Source organism: Aethalodelphis obliquidens, unplaced genomic scaffold (genome assembly GCF_003676395.1).
Source record: "Aethalodelphis obliquidens isolate GAN/ISIS:26980383/991018 unplaced genomic scaffold, ASM367639v1 scaffold79, whole genome shotgun sequence".
Lineage (NCBI taxonomy): Eukaryota > Metazoa > Chordata > Mammalia > Artiodactyla > Delphinidae > Aethalodelphis > Aethalodelphis obliquidens.
In genome coordinates this window covers 1,243,444-1,262,685 of record NW_020838023.1, presented here as the reverse complement: position 1 = coordinate 1,262,685, position 19,242 = coordinate 1,243,444, and the positions used below count along the sequence as shown (strand labels likewise).

Here is a 19,242-nt window from a genome sequence, read left to right as displayed (position 1 = left end):
TAATACTGCTACATAGAAGGCAACATTTAAGGTATAATATTTGACCCACTCAGAGAGGTTTCCTTAGTGGCTTTAGGAAACCTACTGGTCTCTGCCCACCTATTTTCTTCCTGTCCAAGGGCTAGCTCCAAAGGATTGAGACATACCTGCCTTATTGTCCATACCTCAAGTGATCTGAGCATCATTATTTGGCCTTCTGTCTTCATTGTCTTTTTTTACCATTTATTGTTTAAAGTCTATTTTGTCTGAGACCTTCTTTCTTGAGTACAACCATCATTAACTTATTTTTCTCAGCTTTGATTCACTTTATCAGATGCACGAGACCCTTTGTAGTGGGGAACGAGTCTATGGTTAGATGGTAAATTGGCTTTAAGTCTGCTCTGTCATGAACTTTTTACAAGTGCTTCTGGTCCTATCTTTTGTTTGTACCTTTTCCTAGCTATCTTGTTTTTAAATATAGCTGTGAGTTTACTGCATATCCAGAACATATTGTTCCAGCACGTGCACTCAGCTCAAATTCATCTGGATACTTAGGTCCTCTAGTTTGGTGAAGCCAACTGCCATAAAATGGAGGTTTTGATGGATCTGAGTCCACTAATAGATCCGAATGCCCAATGTCATAACCTCAGATGCTTATAAGAGCTAGACGGTAACAGAAATAAATTACATGAGCTGAATAAAACAGGCTATCTCACAAGCAGTGAGCACTGTTATCTAGAGTTTTCTGTTTTAAAAAGCAGGACAATTGGACATACATTATTTTCTGTCTCTGTTGCAGTCATATAAGGAAACTGTTCCTGGATATGAGGATTTATTATTCATTGGTGAATGTCATTATAAAAAAAATGCTACCTAATTATACTCATGTAGACTGAAGGATGAGAAGGATTTATTTGCAGACCAAAAATGAGAGTGGGAAAAAAAAAAAAATGAGAGTTGGGTTAAAATGTATTCATTATTTCTTTATAAAATCTGAAATACATGCCATCTACATTTTAAAATCAAATGTTCCTTAATAAAGTTATAAAATTATTTAACTGTTCATGAAAAATGTTGGGCGAATCTAAAAGTTGTATATTTTATTAAATTTCATTTTAATAAATAAATTCATTTAAATAAATAAATAAATAAATACTACTCAGGATCATTTTAGTCTCTCTTCCTGGTTTCTCTTCATTTCTATGATCTCTGTTTGTATGTGTTCCAGAGCTAGGTCTTGAATATTTTCTTTATTTCCACTCACTGTATTCATACTTTTCATCCAGTTTCCAGCTTTAAATAACACCTATGTGTTGATGGCTCTCAAATTTACATTCTTCTACTTCTCTGTCCTGAAATCCAGACTCATCTATTCAACTTCTTCCTCAATATCTCCACTTAGATGTTTAATAGGCATCTCAAACTTAGCCTGTCCAAAACTGATCAGATCCCCCCAGTCACTCCAAACCTGATACTGTCACAGACTTTCTCTATCATCATTAATAGCACTCCATTCTTCCAGTAATTCAGGTGAAAACTCTTGGGAGTAATTCCTGACTCCTTTCTTTCTATCACAACCATACACAATCCATCAAAAAAATCTGTTAGCTCTACCTTGAATACCTATATTCAAAACCCATCTACTTCTCACTTCCTTAACTGCTGACATCCTTGTCCCAGCAACCATCATCTCTGGCCTAGAATACTGCAACAGTCTTGTAACTGGTCTCATTGCTTCTGCCCTTTCTCCTATTCAGTTCTGTAGAAACGGTTTGTTATTCAGTTTACCCATGCCCACCACTTAGTTTCTTCATAGTTATTTCTCTTATGGGACTCAGAAGGCCCTGATACGTATATACTATCTGCTTCTCTCCTCCTTTTTACCTGGCTCCTTGTCTCCCATGCCCTCTTCACTGTAGCTAGCAATGCCCTCTTTGATCTAAAGCAATCCCCTCAATAAAAATGGAAATAGAATGTTGGCCTTCTGGATTACATGGTCGTGTTCTTGAATATAATTAGGATGTAATACATTCATTGAACTGCTTTATAGATAAAGAGGGTTATATTTAATAAAATACATTGGAAGACTTGGGTGAATGCTATTGGCTCAAAGTGGTTGATTTAATTAAGATGCTGAGTTAAGACTAACTGAAAGAAAGTTTTTCCTTCCTTGTGAAGATTTATAATAATTTCTAATATTGTTATCATTGTAGCTTCCCTGAGAAGAAAAACAGTGAAAGCAAAATGCATGACTAACAAGGTATACAGGCAAAATTTCCTGTTACTTTGGGAATGACAACTTATACCATATCAGCTAAGGAGAAAAATGTTGCAGTATCCCTGTCCATAAAAAATTGAGGTCCAGATACCTCCTTTATGGCTTATTAAGTGGGTTCTAACTGACTCATTTCTCTCAATCATAACCTCAGATATCCCACTCCCAGTTTATATAAGCAGCAAAAGAAAAGTGAGGGAAATTGAGATCTATATCTATCTATCTACCTACCTACCTAAACTGTTGGAGTCAAAAGTTGTTCATCTTTTCCTTTATCTCCCCATAGGAAGGAGGATGTTAGTCTCCTCTTCAAGCCAAGTTAAGGAGAAGGACTCTAAAAGAATCCCTCATAAGGGAATGTAGTTGCCTGTGAAAAAGAGGAACTAGAATCGCCAGGTGGATATCTGATTATACAGTGTACTTGCTGATCTGCCTTCTATGCTGAATGAACAAGAGAAAGAAAATTGATCAAAACCGGCAGATTAAAGAGAGGGAAAGCTGGCTAGTTGAAATCATTTAGCAAGTCAATGATGTGAGCTTCCTCTGCATCAAATGAATACCAAAGAAGGTACCCTGGCTTAGCCACTAGGCAAAAGAAACTCAACAACCAGACACCATAGGATGTACTGTCAGGGGTGAAAGCAGGGAGGCAACTGGAAAAGGTTGATCTCTCTTCTATCAGGGAATTTCCTGATAGAAGTGAGAAGCCACCCTTCTAATTCTTGGCCTTTACAAAGAACTCATTTATTATCCTTATGGAAAGAGCAAAACATTTTCCATATCTGACAAATAGAAAATCTCAGGGACCAGTTAGAGTTAGTGAGGAAACAGCAACAGTCAGGAGAGGACTGTGACAGCACACTTTTCCTCATTTTAGCCCTAACACCCCACAGGAAAAAGGACCTAAAGGGAAGAGGAAGGGGACATGCTGAGAAAGGATACAGCATCTTCTCTGCTCCAACTGCTGAAGCGAATGGAGGAATGAATCAGCAAGTGCTGGTCCTCCATCAGCACCCTCCTCCCCATCCTCCAAGGTGCCCAAAGATGCACCTTGGGTGGGTAGGTTTAGGAAATAAGACAGAATTTTAAATTGGATTGGACCAAGTTTTTTAATACTGTAAGTGATGAGAATTTTCAAGGATGTGCCCAACACTTCTTTAAGGAGAGGGAGATTTGTCAGTGCATGTTTGAAGGCAGTAATTAAGAAAGAAGGGAGGGAGGGAGGGAGGGAGGAAGGAAGGAAGGAAAGAAAGAGAAAGAAAGAAAAGAAAAGAAAGAAAGAAAGAGAAAAGAGAGAAAGAAAGAAACCAATTTCTGTTTTCATTCCACTGATTTCAGAATATTCCATAAAATGCCTACTCAAGCAAGAACTTCCTTGCCCTCAGTAGAGAACTCCCTGCATAACTATGGCTTAAGTTCCTTTTTACTGTAATGGGATATCTTAGAGAATTCCTTGAGTGAATAGGATGGGACTAGGGTCCCTGGAGTACTGTTTGACAGCAAGGCTGGACTTGCATGCCAATGAACTTCCCCTTTGAGGATAAGGACTTTTCTCTTGAATCTCAGCCTCAAAGGGAAGGAAATCCTTCTCATTCACAGACGTTGCACTCCCTGGAGGGAGTTCGTTTGAGGGTGCAATTAGAGTAACAGTCTGATGCATAGATCAGAATATATTGTGGTTCTCATAGAGAGAATGTGTGTTCACACACATATACCTATTCATGTCTAATAATAGACTTCTCTTTTAGTTGCATATTAAGGTAGCATTAAATTCCTAGAGGACTACCATAGGGAAAACTAATAGCACTCTGCAGGGTTTTGTTCCTAATTTCTGTGGAGCTGGGTAGGGGAAGGGTAGAAGGGGTTATAGAAATGGAAAGAGGTTCAGAGCTGTGATTGCTTGTCTGCATTTCTGGCACTTTAATCCCTATGTTTCTGACTTTCTCTTTTTATCCAAGAGAGAGAGGCAACTTGTTTCCCATAATTTTCTTTGAAACATCATCCAGTGTGTTGAGGTTAGACAGAGCAGGTGATTACTTACCACACCTATAACCAACCATAAAGCAAGTTTAAAAATTAAAAAAAAAAAAAAAGAAAGAAATGGAACATTCATTGTTCATAATCCCCAAGATCAAAACCTAGCTCTTCTTCTGGTCCTCAATTCCCTTCTGAGCACCTAAGTGCCACTTCTCAGATGAAAGAGCACCAAAATTCTGAAGCATTTTTATTCAAAAGAATTTTTGCTGAATACAGTCTGAAACACTTCTGACTCTTCATCCATATCTTAAAGCATACTGGGTATTTTGAATTCGTCCATTCTGAAGCAGGAGGGAAGGGGGCAGGGCACAACCTTTGAAAGAATGACATAGCCCGAGGACATGACATAAACTGATTAGGACCAAATGGGTACAAGATGGCGGACAACTCAACTTCCACTAGACATTGAGCCTCAGTATACACTCACTGTAACACATCAGCAAGCTAAATGACACACCCACAGGCACCATGACAGTTCCAAGGCCAACCATAAGGATCAAAAAGTGGGCGGTGGCCCAATTCCTGGAAATCTCCTCCCCTTCCTGAAATAGCTGGAATACTCCTCCCACTCATTAGCTTATGAAATTACCCACCCCTATAAAAACTGACAACCCCATACCCTGGTGCCTTTCTCATTCTGAGATGACCCACACTCTGTCTGTGGAGTGTGTTTCTCTCTAAATAAATCCACTTCTTACATATCACTTTGTCTCGCACTAAATTCTTTCTATGATGAGACATCAAGAACCTGAGCTTCATTAAGTCCTGAAACCAGGTGTGTGATCTCAGTTGGAAGACTGTGGGTTTTGGCCGGGTTCAAGTCCCAGCTACGTGAGTGCAAGTCCCAATCAGGGTTTTGGCCAGCTTTGAGTCTTGGATGTGTGGGTTCAAGCCCCAATCAGGCTTTTGGCTGGGTTTGAGTCCCAGCATGTGGGTTCAAGTCCCAATCTGAGGTGCATGGTTTCAATTCTACTCAAAGTAACACAGAAATGAGTCATCACTCCAATGAAAATTATTTATAACAGACTTTCTTCAGGCCTTAGAAAAATGAAACAGGATAAATGAACTATTTCTACTTTACCATTTATGCTTTGTTTTCATTATTTAAAATGGGGAGAAGTTAGAGGCAACAATCTGTATTTCACTAACAGATGGAAATTCCCTCTTTATCCCAGGAACCTGAGTGATTATCCAGGAGCATCTTGGAGCTACAGACTAGCCATATCCTCTTAGATTTTGTCAGCTTGGTCTGTGGTCCAAGAGCTATAAAATGACCTGAGGGATTGGAGTGGAGTGAGGGTTTTGTTAACAATGCCCTCTGGGTCCTACCTTATAATTACTAGAAGTGTGTTCTGGGAATCTGCATTTTAACAAGTTTTTAATCTAAACTCACCTCTAGGTATCCGCAAGTGTTTGAAAGTAACCACTGCATGAAACCAAAAGTTCCTCTCCTCATTTTCCACTAACTATATGCTTCAGAAACAAAAAACTACTTGATTTTCCCTCATACATTAGTATTGTTGTCAAACCTAAGTTTGTGTGCCCGATGCACAGTGAGGCCAAACAAACCGAAAGTCAGAGTTTGGAGCAGAGAAAGGTTTATTGTAAGGCCAAGCAAGGAGAATGGGCAGCTCATGCTCAAAAGACCCCCAACTACCTGATGGTTTTCAGGGAAGAGTTTTTAAAGGCAAAATTTGGAGTGAGAGCTGCAGGGTGTGTGACTTTCTTCTGATTGGTTGGTGGTGAGGTAACAGGATGGTATTCCAGGAATCTTGTGCTCAGCCTGGTTACCATTCTGCACCTGGGAGGAGGCCTTAGTTCCAGTAGAAGAACTCAAAGATGTATTGTTATGTATACCACTTGGAGAGGAACCAGGACCATGCTTTACTGCTGCACTATTGTTTCTTGACTGCTTTTCCCTTGTGTCTCCATCTCCTCACTTCCCAGACTAATAACTCTTTGAATCTGCCCTTTGGAACTCAGGGAAAATCTAGGAGGCTGAAGCTATTTTCCTACAAACAAGGAATTGGGTATATGGAGAAGCTTTTGTACCGGGGAGGGCACCACAGCATACTGCTTGGTTTCAGTATTTCTCACTTTATTCTTTCTCTGCTCTTTCTGTCCCTCTACCCCTATCTTCTATTCATTTTTTTTTTTTTTTTAAATCAAACTCACCTCTGACAAAATCTCCTTCAAGAACTCTTTCTTAATGCCCTTGGGATGTCACCTGTCTCTTCCCTACATTTCCAGCCTATCTGGCTCAAGCATATATTTATTCTTCATGTTAGCTGTGCCTGTCTTCCTTGTAGAAACTGTGGGTCTCCTGAGGACAGATATAATGTCATATAGGTTTTTTAAAAAATTTTATCACCTGGCATAGTATCTTATATACATCAAAAGCTAAATAATTTTTTGAATTAATAAATATATGAATAATAAATAAATTAATGTCAGGGAAGCACTTAAAATTGTGTGGTTAGAATCTCAAATTTACATTAAAAACTTTGGGTTGAATATTCTATCCCCCTAACTATCCATTTGTCTTCATTAAACCTATTTTAAGGAGAATAGATATGCTTAAATAAATATCTCTCTTGGAAAATTAATCCAATACATCTATCATGGAAGTCGTTTCTAACTTGGAATTTGAAGATTTGAATTTGAATCTCACCTCTGCTACTACGCAGATCTGTGTTTCTCATCAAGTCATATGTTTGATAATATTTTTCCTTACCTGCAAAACTGGCATAAAAAAGAAACAAGCATTTTTATGCTACAAGCTTATTAAAGTAATTAAGTTAAGTAATGTATATAAAATCATACTCTAAACTGGAAAGCATTATGACTGTCTTAGTTGGCATAGCAGAAATGCCCAGCTGTTTACCTTTAAGCTCTTACCCCATTCATTATACAGAGTTGTAGGTAGGAAATAGCTCTCCAGCTGAGGGACTTCATTTCACAGCCTCCTTTGAAGTTAGGTATGGCCAAATGAGTAAGTGGAAGTAATGTAAATAACGTCCAAGCTGTGGTCCATAAAAAGCATATACAGAGTAGTCCTCTATTCTCTGTTTCCTTTCCTGCCAGCTAAAATGGAAATGACTTCCATGGAAACCTAGAAAATCGCCTGCTGAAAATGGCTGAGGCTTTGTCATCCTGGGTCTTAAGAGACTAGAAGGAGCATCACTGTTTTGCTGATAGGCACGCTTCATTGTACTGTTACATGAGTGTATCAAAGAAAAATTTCACCAGAGTTAAACAGGCAAGGAAGACTTTTTTCAAGACTATTGCAATAAGGAGGAGTGATTGAATTCAAATGCACTGAGGGAAAGTTTGTAAGGGCTGAGATGAGCTAGTGGTAAAGTAATGGAGGAAGTTGGGTGACGGGTTGAGAGTCTTAAAGAAGCCTGTTTAAAGTTTAGTCAAGATGAAGGCCATTTTGGTCAAGTGAAAAATAAACTACTGTGTTAAGCTACTAAACTTTAGGTATTTATTTATTTTACCAGCTACAATCATCTGAATTCACACACAGTTAGGAGAGAGGAAGACCCAAACAGAAATAGTCCATCCCAGCCTTGCCCCATTGTTGTGTTATAATGCATAATGGTCAGTACCTACTTAAATTGTATTAAATTAAAATATTTTTTCAAAGGTTACATCTTAAACCTCTTTTATTTTCTTCTCTAAGTATTCACCTTAATCTTTCACTTATATTGAAGTCTTAACATCAGCCTATGTTGAAAATGACACGTAGTATAACTAAAAGCTCCAGATTCTATTTTCTGTTGTTTCTTGTGATATTTCACAGACCTTTTAGCCTCAATATTGAATCTTATTAACTTTCCATATAAAATTCCTTCCTGTTTTGTGTTTCCTATTTTGGTGAATGGAATTGTCTTCCATAATGTTGTACATGCCAGGGGCCCCGTGACCAATTTAGACTCCTTCATCTTGCTCTCTCATTGCATGTAATCAACAAATGCTTTTGAGTCTGTCTCCTAAATATCTCTGTATTTAGCCCTTTCCTGTTACTACCATATATCAGAATCTGATTATACCTTCCTAGATAATTGTGACAGTCTCCTAATTGATTGCATCAACTCCAGGTACTCTGCTTCTAGTTCATTGTACCTGTAACTTTCATTTAAATGAAAATTGTATTATTTGTCTATATATGTTTATGTAGCCTTTGTCTACAATTTTTTTTAACATCTTTATTGGAGTATAATTGCTTTACAATGGTGTGTTAGTTTCTGCTGTATCACAAAGTGAATCAGCTATACGTATACATATATCCCCATATCCCCTCCCTCTTGCGTCTCCCTTCCACCCTCCCTATCCCACCCCTTGTCTACAATTTTTCATTTTTCTATGGTTCACTTTCCTTAATATAGCATATCAGGTCCTTTTTTTTTTTTGGCCCACACTGCATGGCATGTGGGATCCTAATTCCCTGACCAGGGATTGAACCCATGCCCCCCGCAGCGGAAGCATGGTTTCTTAACAACTAGACCACCAGGGAAGTCCCATTAGGTCCTTTTCTACTCTTCTTCCTTCATCTCTCATCACTTCTTGGTTCCCTAAAAAAAGGTAACTGGCATTACTCAAAAACATGCTAATTCAGCATTCTGCTCTTAAGCACATGCTGTTTCTTCCGTTTACAATATCCTCTCTCTCTTTTTCTCCTGGTGAATTCTGACTCATCCTTGAAGACTCAAATTAAATAGAATCTCTTCTGTGAAGCCTTAATTCCTGTCCTCTTCCAGACCCCTTGTCCCATGGACATATCTTTCTTATATAATTTATGACATTATTACCTTTTATGATTATGTTTCTGTGTTTTGCACATGGGCAGTGTGGTAAAAGAATACCTTAATTGCATTTGTAAAGAAGTTTCTAGAGTCAAATTACCTCTTTTCAAATCCTTGCTAGCTGATGTGCAAATTATTTAAATTTTCTACACATCAATGTTCTTACCTACATATGTGGTTGGATTATTTTGAGTATTACATAAAATAATACAAAGGACTTCTTACATAGTGCCTGGCACCTAGGAAACATTTGATAAATGTTAGAAGTAGTACAAATACCACGTGGGCGCACACTTGACACACAATTGTTTGCTGAATGACTGAAATATGAATGAGTAAATGATGAATGAGTGAATAGGACTTGAAAATAAATCCCTGTATCTTGATCTCCTTTCTGTTTTCCATATGTTCCAAGTTTCCTTTGTTCAGTCAAAGATACTGTCTTTTACAGAAGTCTTTCTTAGACTACAGAATGTTTATACTTGGAGGTACACAAGCTTTTAGGTGTTATATATATAAGCATTTCTTAAATTTCAATAGGTACATATTTTTAGGCATTATAGAAAAATACAACTAATACATAAAAGCAATGATTTTACAGATATTTTTGCTTAGGGCAAGTTTAAAGAAATCATTTAAGTTAAAATAAAAGTAAGTCTATTTAAAGAAAATCATTAAGTATATAAGCAGTACATGGATGTGGCAAAATTGTAAGGTTTGGGCAATTAACTTTATTGCCTTTCTGTTTGTATTGTTATTCATGTTATAGTTAAGGTTCTCTTTACAAATTCAAATCTTTGTTATTTTTATTACCATTAGTTATTTTAGCTTTCCAAAGCTTTCTCTTTTTCCTTTTTCTCTTGAACATTTTCTTTACACTTGGTGTCCCCTTATTTTGTCCTGCACTTTGTCCCCTCCATGTTCTGCTGCTGTTGCTCCACCATGGCTTTTCTATGAACATCCTCCTGCCATGTGGCTGCTAGTCACTGTGATCATGAGGCTTTTCTCGACTGATCTGCACTTAGCATCTGTTTCTTCGCTTAGGTTTCACACTCTCTTGGGGAGGCTGTCTCCATACTTTTGAGATAATAATTTTGTAAAGTTCCAACCCTATGTGTGAGAAAAAGAAGCCAGTTCAGAATGTAGTATGTTAATTAGGAGAAGACTCACTTTGTAGCAGGGTCACTATTTGGGAAAGTCCTTTCAGGAAACAAACAGTCACCATATCTTTATGCTACTCCTTTCCTTTAAAGCTCCTTCCTAACTCTGCCTCTCTAACATGTTGGACTGAGGGACCAGCTGAAATGCTTCTGGGTACTCTACTTTTTAATCTTTCATTAAAGATTACTCAATTGCCCATTACTCAATTGCTAATTTTATGACTGATTACCTCTTTCAATCATGATTAGACTGAAGTGCACAGATACTTTCCTAGAACAATTTGAGTTGATAACATATTGGGATTTTTCTATATTTCCAGGACCTTCACTCACCAAAATACTTTACTCTGTCTTTTAAAATATGGTAGTTTAAATGACTGTTATGCACATAATTTTATTTTTGAAATACATAATAACCCTACAGGAAACCTAATTATGAGTCATCATAGCAAGGAAGAGTAAATAATCCTCATCGAAATGGTCTCCTTTGAAAGCTTTTTAAGAAACAAAATCAAATTCTACTAAGGAACAAAATTTAGTTTTATATGAAAGCTCTTTCTCATACAAATAACAAGTTTTGGCAATTTCACAGAAAATATTTTTCTCAAATGGACATTTTGTAGTAATGCTTGATTCCTAGGCCAATTTATTAAATATTTCTTATCTTATTTGGGCTATATCAAATTACTTAAAGAATGAAAAAGTGTAAAAATAGTGTCTAGAACAATAGGTTTTAGAAATTCTGTAAGGTAAAACTGAAATAAACAATTAAACAACAATGACAAAAATATAAACACATGATATAGAGTTTAAATGGAAAGAATTAAAGAAAATAAAAATATAGCATAGTAAGTCATTGGGAAGGGTCTCTATCTAATGTGTTGAAAAGCCGATATAGTATACATTTGACTATTTTTCTTTCCAAATAATTTTCAATAATTCAAATACTCTTTGCTTCATTCCCCACCCCCCACCCCCCACTTTGTATACCTCCTGAAGGTATAGAACAGGCTAATGTAGCTGGGCTGCAGAGTGAAGGGGAGAAGTTTGGAGTGTAGGCTAGAGTGTAAGGCAATAGCTAGGGTCATTCAAGGCCTTGTTGGTCAACACAGAAAAATGCTATTTAAAAGTGTTTGAGGTTGAAACAATTACTCTGGCCATAGTGTGGAGGATAGTTAGCATGGATGAGGAGAGACCAATTAAGAGGGTCAGTTAGGAGGGTTTATACCAGAGATGAAATTATGGTAATTTAATCTGGTAGCTATAGAGATAGAGAAATAAGACTGGGCTTGAGGATGGATTGGATATGGGAATAAATAGTAAGGATAATGGAAATATGAAAGATGACTACTTCTAACATTCTGGGCTATGCAAATCCATGGATGGTGGTTTCATTTACCAATATTGGAAATAATGGGAGAGGACTGGTTTTGAGGTCCTATTTTGTAAAAACTGACTTGAAAGTACTTTTGAGGCTTTCAGGTCTTGTGAACTTTAACAAGTTGTTCTTTCAACTTGGTTTATTCCTCTTCAAAATGAGGTGCTTACACTAAATTACCTTATCAGTACCTACTGGGATTAAAATGCTGTGATTGTGGTTTCAATTGTGTATGAGTTTAGGGGAAAGCAGACGATTAAATTCTTGAAATGATAAGCTGAGTTGAATCTGATGTTAAAGGGAGAAGAGATCAAGGTACTTGTCTAGGAAAGCAAATGGTATGATGAAACTGTAAATTGAAGGACATTATTCTGACAGCTGGATTGAAGCAAGAGAGAAATTAGCAGATGGGAAATCAGGGAAGAGGCTGAATGAATGAAGGCCTAAAATTGTAATAGGGACTCTGGTAAAAGGAAGATCGAAGTTTTAGACACTGTATAGCATGAATTAACATTATTTGATACATAAATCAGAAAATAGACGACAGTAAAACTAACAGCTTATATTTTTTTCAAGTTTTGAAAATGATGGAGACACAAGAACGTATTTAAGGGATATAATTGGGAGACTTGAGTTTATCTGACATGCTGAGTGTGTAACTAAGCCATATTTCAAAAAGTAAATTACTTTTTTTAGGGAAAATAATCATTCAATAATAGAATGGATGAAATTTTACTTTCAAAAACAATATTAAATAACATTTAATATGTACATGCAAAATTAATTTTAAAAAATACAGTTAGTACTAAAAATATTTTCTGCAACTTGTTCTAAAATTTGTGTTTTTTCTTGTTCTCTTATTTTATTTTTCAGCTCCATGTGGTGGCCATTTTTCAGCTCCCAGTGGATTGATTCTCTCACCAGGATGGCCAGGATACTATAAAGACTCTCTGAATTGTGAATGGGTGATTGAAGCTGAACCTGGACACTCTATCAAAATTACATTTGAAAGGTCTTTGCAAATATTTTTCTACTTAAAAAAAAAATTGTCTAAAAGAATAGTTGAGATTCTGCATTTTACTTTCCATATTAATGTTTAATTTTATTACAGTAGTCAATTGTTGGACATTGAGTGTTTCAGAATGTTTGCCCCTTTTAGCCTTTCAGCCTATTTTCAAGTTAATTTTCTATTTCCTTAATGCTCTATCAGTATGAATGAAATGTGTAAGATGGACCTTTTTTGATTCATATATATGCATACTACTGTGATATGAACCTATGACCTATAACTTAGTAAGTTTAGTCGTCCTATACTTTGAAGGGCCTGTGGATTCTGTTCTGCTAGATTCCGAAAGGCAAAGGTGCTGTAAACACACTTGAATTGATACCGTATTGCAGCCTAAGACATTTGCTTACACATACTACCTATACCTATATACCTACACTTACAGGTCCTTCAGAAAAATGGCTACGTCAAATTAATGTAAATTAATGATTGGTCAGTCAAGTTTTTTTTTTCCTTAGGATAATTAGTATTACTGATCAAATAATCTATATCCTAAAAGATTATAATATTGACTATTAAAAATTTAAAAGAATGAATCTTCTGACTTGTGATTGGATCACTATTCTGAAATCCAAATAGAAATATCTATATAATTTTTCAATTATATTGTTGACCACTCTCATCTCCCAACCTTTTCTTAAAAAAAAAAAAGAACTCCTGTAAACATTATAGTAAACATATAAATATATATATAATTTCAGCAAAATTATGCTCTGATGATTGAATTTTATAAATATAACATGATCTTTCCCTGATTAAAGAGTTCCTTCATTGAATTAATCTATTCATGCTAGTGTAAAAACTTGAGAGGAAAACAGATTCTATTTTGACAGATATAAAATATTAAACATTTTACATGAGGTCACTCTGCTTTATTATGACCTACACAACTTTACTATGACTATATTAGTTTGCTAGGGCTGCCATAACAGTGTAACAGACTGCGTGGCTTAAATAACAGAAATTTATTTCCTCATAGTTCTAAAGTCTAGAAGTCTGAGATCAAGGTGTCAACAGGGTTGTCTTCTGTGGTTTTAGTCATTGGCTAATAGATGGCTGTCCTTTTCCTGTGTCTTCACATAGTCTTCCCTCTGTGTGTGTTTGTTTCCTAATCTCTTATAAGGACACAAGTCATGTTGGGTTAGGGTCCACCCATATAATCTCATTTTACCTTAATTACCTCATTAAAAGACTTTCTCCAAATACAGTCACATTCTGAGGTACTAGGGAGTTAGGACTTCAACGTATAAATTTTAGGGGACATGATTCAGCCCATAATAATAACCTACACATTAAGAAAATGGTTTTATTTAGAATAATTTGGCAGAGTTTTTGTTGTTATGTTAAAAACATATTCTTTATTCAGTGGTTGACATAGACTGTGTTGCCATAGTAATTTTAGAGAAGCTTGAAAAGCATCTTATTTATTCAGAATCAAATCTTTGTCAGATAACATTTTTCCATTAATGTGGGACCCAAATTAACCAACCTTACTGTATTACACAGAATTCTACTTGGTTTGGAGTATACCATGTAATATAATATTACTGGATCATATCATTGAATAATTTAAAAACTTATACTGATTTGTGTCAATAAGACAGAGATTTATAATGTATTTTTAATTTGTTAAATTTAGAGTATCACATTTGAAGGATTAGCATATCTGTCAGGTTATCACAGTTGATCTCATATTTTTTAAAACTGCATGTATTATAGGTTTAAGTACATGATTTTAGTATTTCCAGTTTTGGACTTAACATTATTTTGTATCAGGAGTTATGATGTTAAGGTAATTAAAACATCTTATATTTGCATAATTCATAACATTTATATCCATATAATTCTCACTGATCATCATCCTTCAATATCTAAATAAAAAGTTGAGCCCCATCTCAGTTACAAAGGTAAGTCTAGGCCCTGTTTATATTTTCAGAGCTTTCCTGGGGATGCTTTTCTTCACTTCTGACTTTGAATTCCTGCTTTTAGAGTCATCTCTGTTGTGAGATCCAGAGGCTGCTACCCTTTCTCAACTCCTTAGTCTGCTCTTTATTTGGATTACTTGCCTTCATTCTCACAAAAACCTTAGAACAAGGGATAACCAAAGAGGATTATTGCACAATCCAGAATAATTTAAGATTAAATAAACCTTCACTGTCCTAAAATTTTCCTGGTAATTCCCATCACTGGAACGATTGCATCTCTCTCTCCAGTTCCCTCTCCTTAGCCCAGACCCTTCCCCATCTCTATCTAGTCTTTTCCCTATCAGGATCTTCAGCCCTCATTTCCCTACTCCCTAGTCGCCCACTCCAGTATGTAAAGGGTGAGTCTCAAAGTACCTGTTACTTAAGCAGAGCAATTTAGCTATTTGTTGCTCTGAGCTCCCAACTCGGTGATGGATGGGATGATAGGGATGAATTTTGCCTTTCTTTCCAAACATGCAGATTAAGATTTTTTTTCCCCTAAATCAGAAATCAGTTCTACCAAGAATTCACCCTTTCTCCACCTCCCAGATGACTCAAATTGTAGCCAACTTTAAATTTCAAAAAAAAGTTATATTCAATTTAGAAGCATTACATAAGCATAAAATAATATGAGGAAATTGTGTAATTAACAAAGTGCATTATTGTATTAAAAAGCATTCCCTGTTTGAAAATGATAGTCATTAACCATCACTAAATAAATAACCTCTGATATCCTTCAGCCTTAGGTATGCTATCTATTGATAGAATTGCCTACCTGAGAAGCAGTTAGATTGCAAAGCAATAGTTGTAATTCAGACCACCACGCTTGTGAATTTTGATTTTCAACTTTTATTTGGAGTCACTATTTTCTCTGCCCAAAGTTCTTAATATGTATGGCCTATCTCTCCCAACGTGTAGTTACATGGGCCTCTTTGCTATCTTGTTTAGATACCATCAGACTTCTCCAAAGTGAATTAATGTGCACTGTACAGGCAGTGCTCGAAGTCAGACCATTCCAAATTTACCTTCCATGGGAAAAAATCTTTCCAGCCATTTTTTTTTAAACATCTTTATTGGAGTATAATTGCTTTATGATGGTGTGTTAGTTTCTGCTGTATAACAAAGAAAATCAGCTATATGTATACATATATCCCCATATCCCCTCCCTCTTGCAAATCCCTCCCACCCTCCCTATCCCACCCCTCTAGGTGATCACAAAGCACCAAGCTGATCTCCTTGTGCTATGTATCTGCTAATTCCCACTAGCTATCTATTTTACATTTGGTATTGTATATATGTCAGTGCTACTTGCACAGTTCGTCCCAGGTTACCCTTCCCCTTTCCCGTGTCCTCAAGTCCATTTTCTGTGTTTACGTCTTTATTCCTGTCTTGCCCCTAGGTTCATGAGAAAAATTTCTTTTCTTTTTTGTTTTTTTTTTTAGATTCTATATGTACGGGTTAGCATACGGTATTTGTTTTTCTCTTTCTGACTTACTTCACTCTGTATGACGTTATCTAGGTCCATCCACCTCACTACAAATAACTCTATTTTGTTTCTTTTTATGGCTGAGTAATATTCCATTGTATATATGTGCCATATCTTCTTTATCCATTCATCTGTCGATGGACACCTAGGTCGCTTCCATGTCCTGGCTATTGTAAACAGTGCTGCAATGAACATTGTGGTACATGACTCTTTTTGAATTATGGTTTTCTCAGGGTATATGCCCAGTAGTGGGATTGCTAGGTCGTATGATAGCTATATTTCTAGCTTTTAAGTAACCTCCATACTGTTCTCCACAGCGTCTGTGACAATTGACATTCCTACCAACAGTGCAAGAGGGTTCCCTTTTCTCCACACCCTCTCCAGCATTTATTGTTTCTAGATTTTTTGATGATGGCCATTCTGACAAGTGTGAGGTGATATCTCATTGTAGTTTTGATTTGCATTTCTCTAATGATTAATGATGTTGAGCATTCTTTCATGTGTTTGTTGGCAATCTGTATATCTTCTTTGGAGAAATGTCTATTTAGGTCTTCTGCCCATTTTTGGATTGGGTTGTTTGTGTTTTTGCTGTTGAGCTGCATGAGCTGCTTGTAAATTTTGGAGATTAAGCCTTTGTCAGTTGCTTCATTTGCAAATATTTTCTCCCATTCTGAGGGTTGTCTTTTCTTCTTGTTTATGGTTTCCTTTGTTGTGCAAAAGCTTTTAAGTTTCATTAGGTCCCATTTGTTTATTTTTGTTTTTATTTCCATTTCTCTAGGAGGTAGGTCAAAAAGGATCTTGCTGTGATTTATGTGAAAGAGTGTTCTTCGTATGTTTTCCTCTAAGAGTTGTATAGTGTCTGCCCCTACATTTAGGTCTTTAATCTATTTCTGAGTTTATTTTTGTGTATGGTGTTAGGGAGTGTTCTAATTTCATTCTTTTACATGCAGGTGTCCAGTTTTCCCAGCACCACTTATTGAAGAGACTGTCTTTTCTGCATTGTATAGTCTTGCCTCCTTTATCAAAGATAAGGTGACCTTATGTACATGGATTTATCTCTGGGCTTTCCTGTTTTGTTGATCTACATTTCTCTTTTTGTGCCAGTACCATCTGTCTTGATTACTGTAGCTTTGTAGTATAGTCTGAATTCAGGGAGTTTGATTCCTCCAACTCCGTTTTTCTTTCTCAGGATTGCTTTGGCTCCTCAGGTCTTTTGTGTTTCCATACAAATTGTCAAATATTTTGTTCTAATTGTGTGAAAAATGCCATCGGTAGTTTGGTAGGAATTTCATTGAATCTGTAGATTGCTTTGGGTTGTAGAGTCATTTTCACAGTGTTGATTCTTCCAATCCAAGAACATGGTATATCTCTACATCTGTTTGTATAATCTTTAATTTCTTTCATCAGTGTCTTATAGTTTTATGCATATAGGTCTTTGGTCTCCTTAGGTAGGTTTATTCCTAGATACACTATTCTTTTTGTTGCAATGGTAAATGGGAGTGTTTCTTTAATTTCTCTTGCATATTTTTCATCATTAGTGTATAGGAATGCAAGAGATTTCTTTGCATTAATTTTGTATCCTGCTACTTTACCAAATTAATTGATTAGCTTTAGTAGTTTTCTGGTAGCATGTTTAGGATTCTGTATGTATAATATCATATCATCTGCAAACAGTGACAATTTTACTTCTTCTTTCCCGATTTGGATTCCTTTTATTTCTTCTTCTTCTCTGATTGCTGTGGCTAAAACTTCCAAAACTATGTTGAATAATAGTGGTGAGAGTGGGCATGCTTGTCTTTGTTCCTGATTTTAAAGGAAACGGTTTCAGTTTTTCACCATTGAGAACGATGTTGGCTCTGGGTTTGTCATACATGGCCTTTATTATGTTGAGGTAAGTTCCCTCTATGCCTACTTTCTGGAGAGTTTTTATCGTAAATGGGTGTTGAATTTTGTCAAAATGTTTTTCCTGCATCTATTGAGATAATCATATCGTTTTTCTCCTTCAGTTTGTTAATATGGTTTATCACATTGATTGATTTGCATATATTGAAGAATATTTGCGTTCTTGGGATAAACCCCACTTGATCATGGTGTATGATCCTTTTAATGTGCTGTTCGATTCTGTTTGCTAGTATTTTGATGAGGATTTTTGCATCTATGTTCATCAGTGATATTGGTCTGTAGTTTTCTTTTTTTGTGATCTCTTTTTCTGGTTTTGGTATCAGGGTGATGGTGGCCTCGTAGAATGAGTTTAGGGGTGTTCCTCCCTCTGCTATATTTTGGAAGAGTTTGAGAGGGATAGGTGTTATCTCTTCTCTAAATGTTTGATAGAATTCACATGCGAAGCCATCTTGTCCTGGTCTTTGTTTGTTGGAACGTTTTTAATCACAGTCTCAATTTCAGTGCTTCTGATTCGTCTGTTTATATTTTCTGTTTCTTCCTGGTTTAGTCTCAGAAGGTTGTGCTTTTCTAAGAATGTGTCCATTTCTTCCAGGTTGTCATTTTATTGGCATAGAGTTACTTGTAGTAATTCCTTATGATTCTTTGTATTTCTGCATTGTCAGTTGTTAGTTCTTCTTTTTCATTTCTAATTCTATTGATTTGAGTCTTCTCCCTTTTTTTCTTCATGAGCCTGGCTAATGGTTTATCAGTTTTGCTTATCTTCTCAAAGAACCAGCTTTTAGTTTTATTGATCTTTGCTACTGTTTCCTTCATTTCTTCTTCATTTATTTTTGATCTGATCTTTATGATTTCTTTCCTTCTGCTAACTTTGTGGGTTTTTTGTTATTTTTATAACTGCTTTAGGTGTAAGGTTAGGTTGTTTATTTTTTTTGATTCTTGAGGTAGGATTGCATTGCTATAAGCTTCCCTCTTAGAACTGCTTTTGCTGAGTCCCATAGGTTTGGGGACATCGTATTTTTATTGTCATTTGTTTCTAGGTAGGTTTGATATCCTCTTTGATTTCATCAGTGATCTCTTGGTAATTTAGTAGTGTATTGTTTAGCCACCACGTGTTTGTATTTTTTTACAGTTTTTTTCCTATAATTGATATCTAGCCTCATAGCATTGTGGTCAGAAAAGATACTTGA

The 19,242-nt window shown here is 36.1% G+C and overlaps 1 protein-coding gene across 3 annotated transcripts in view; it reads left to right on the top strand.

The window, feature by feature from the left end:
- The window catches only part of CSMD3 (CUB and Sushi multiple domains 3), a 1,084,122-nt gene that overhangs the window by 647,254 nt on the left and 417,626 nt on the right, over positions 1 to 19,242 (top strand). For all 3 annotated transcript variants that reach the window (XM_027092553.1, XM_027092552.1, XM_027092550.1), the window contains one exon: positions 12,511 to 12,649. In XM_027092553.1, the coding sequence (XP_026948354.1) occupies positions 12,511 to 12,649 (139 nt within the window). The remainder of the gene's footprint in view (positions 1 to 12,510; positions 12,650 to 19,242) is intronic.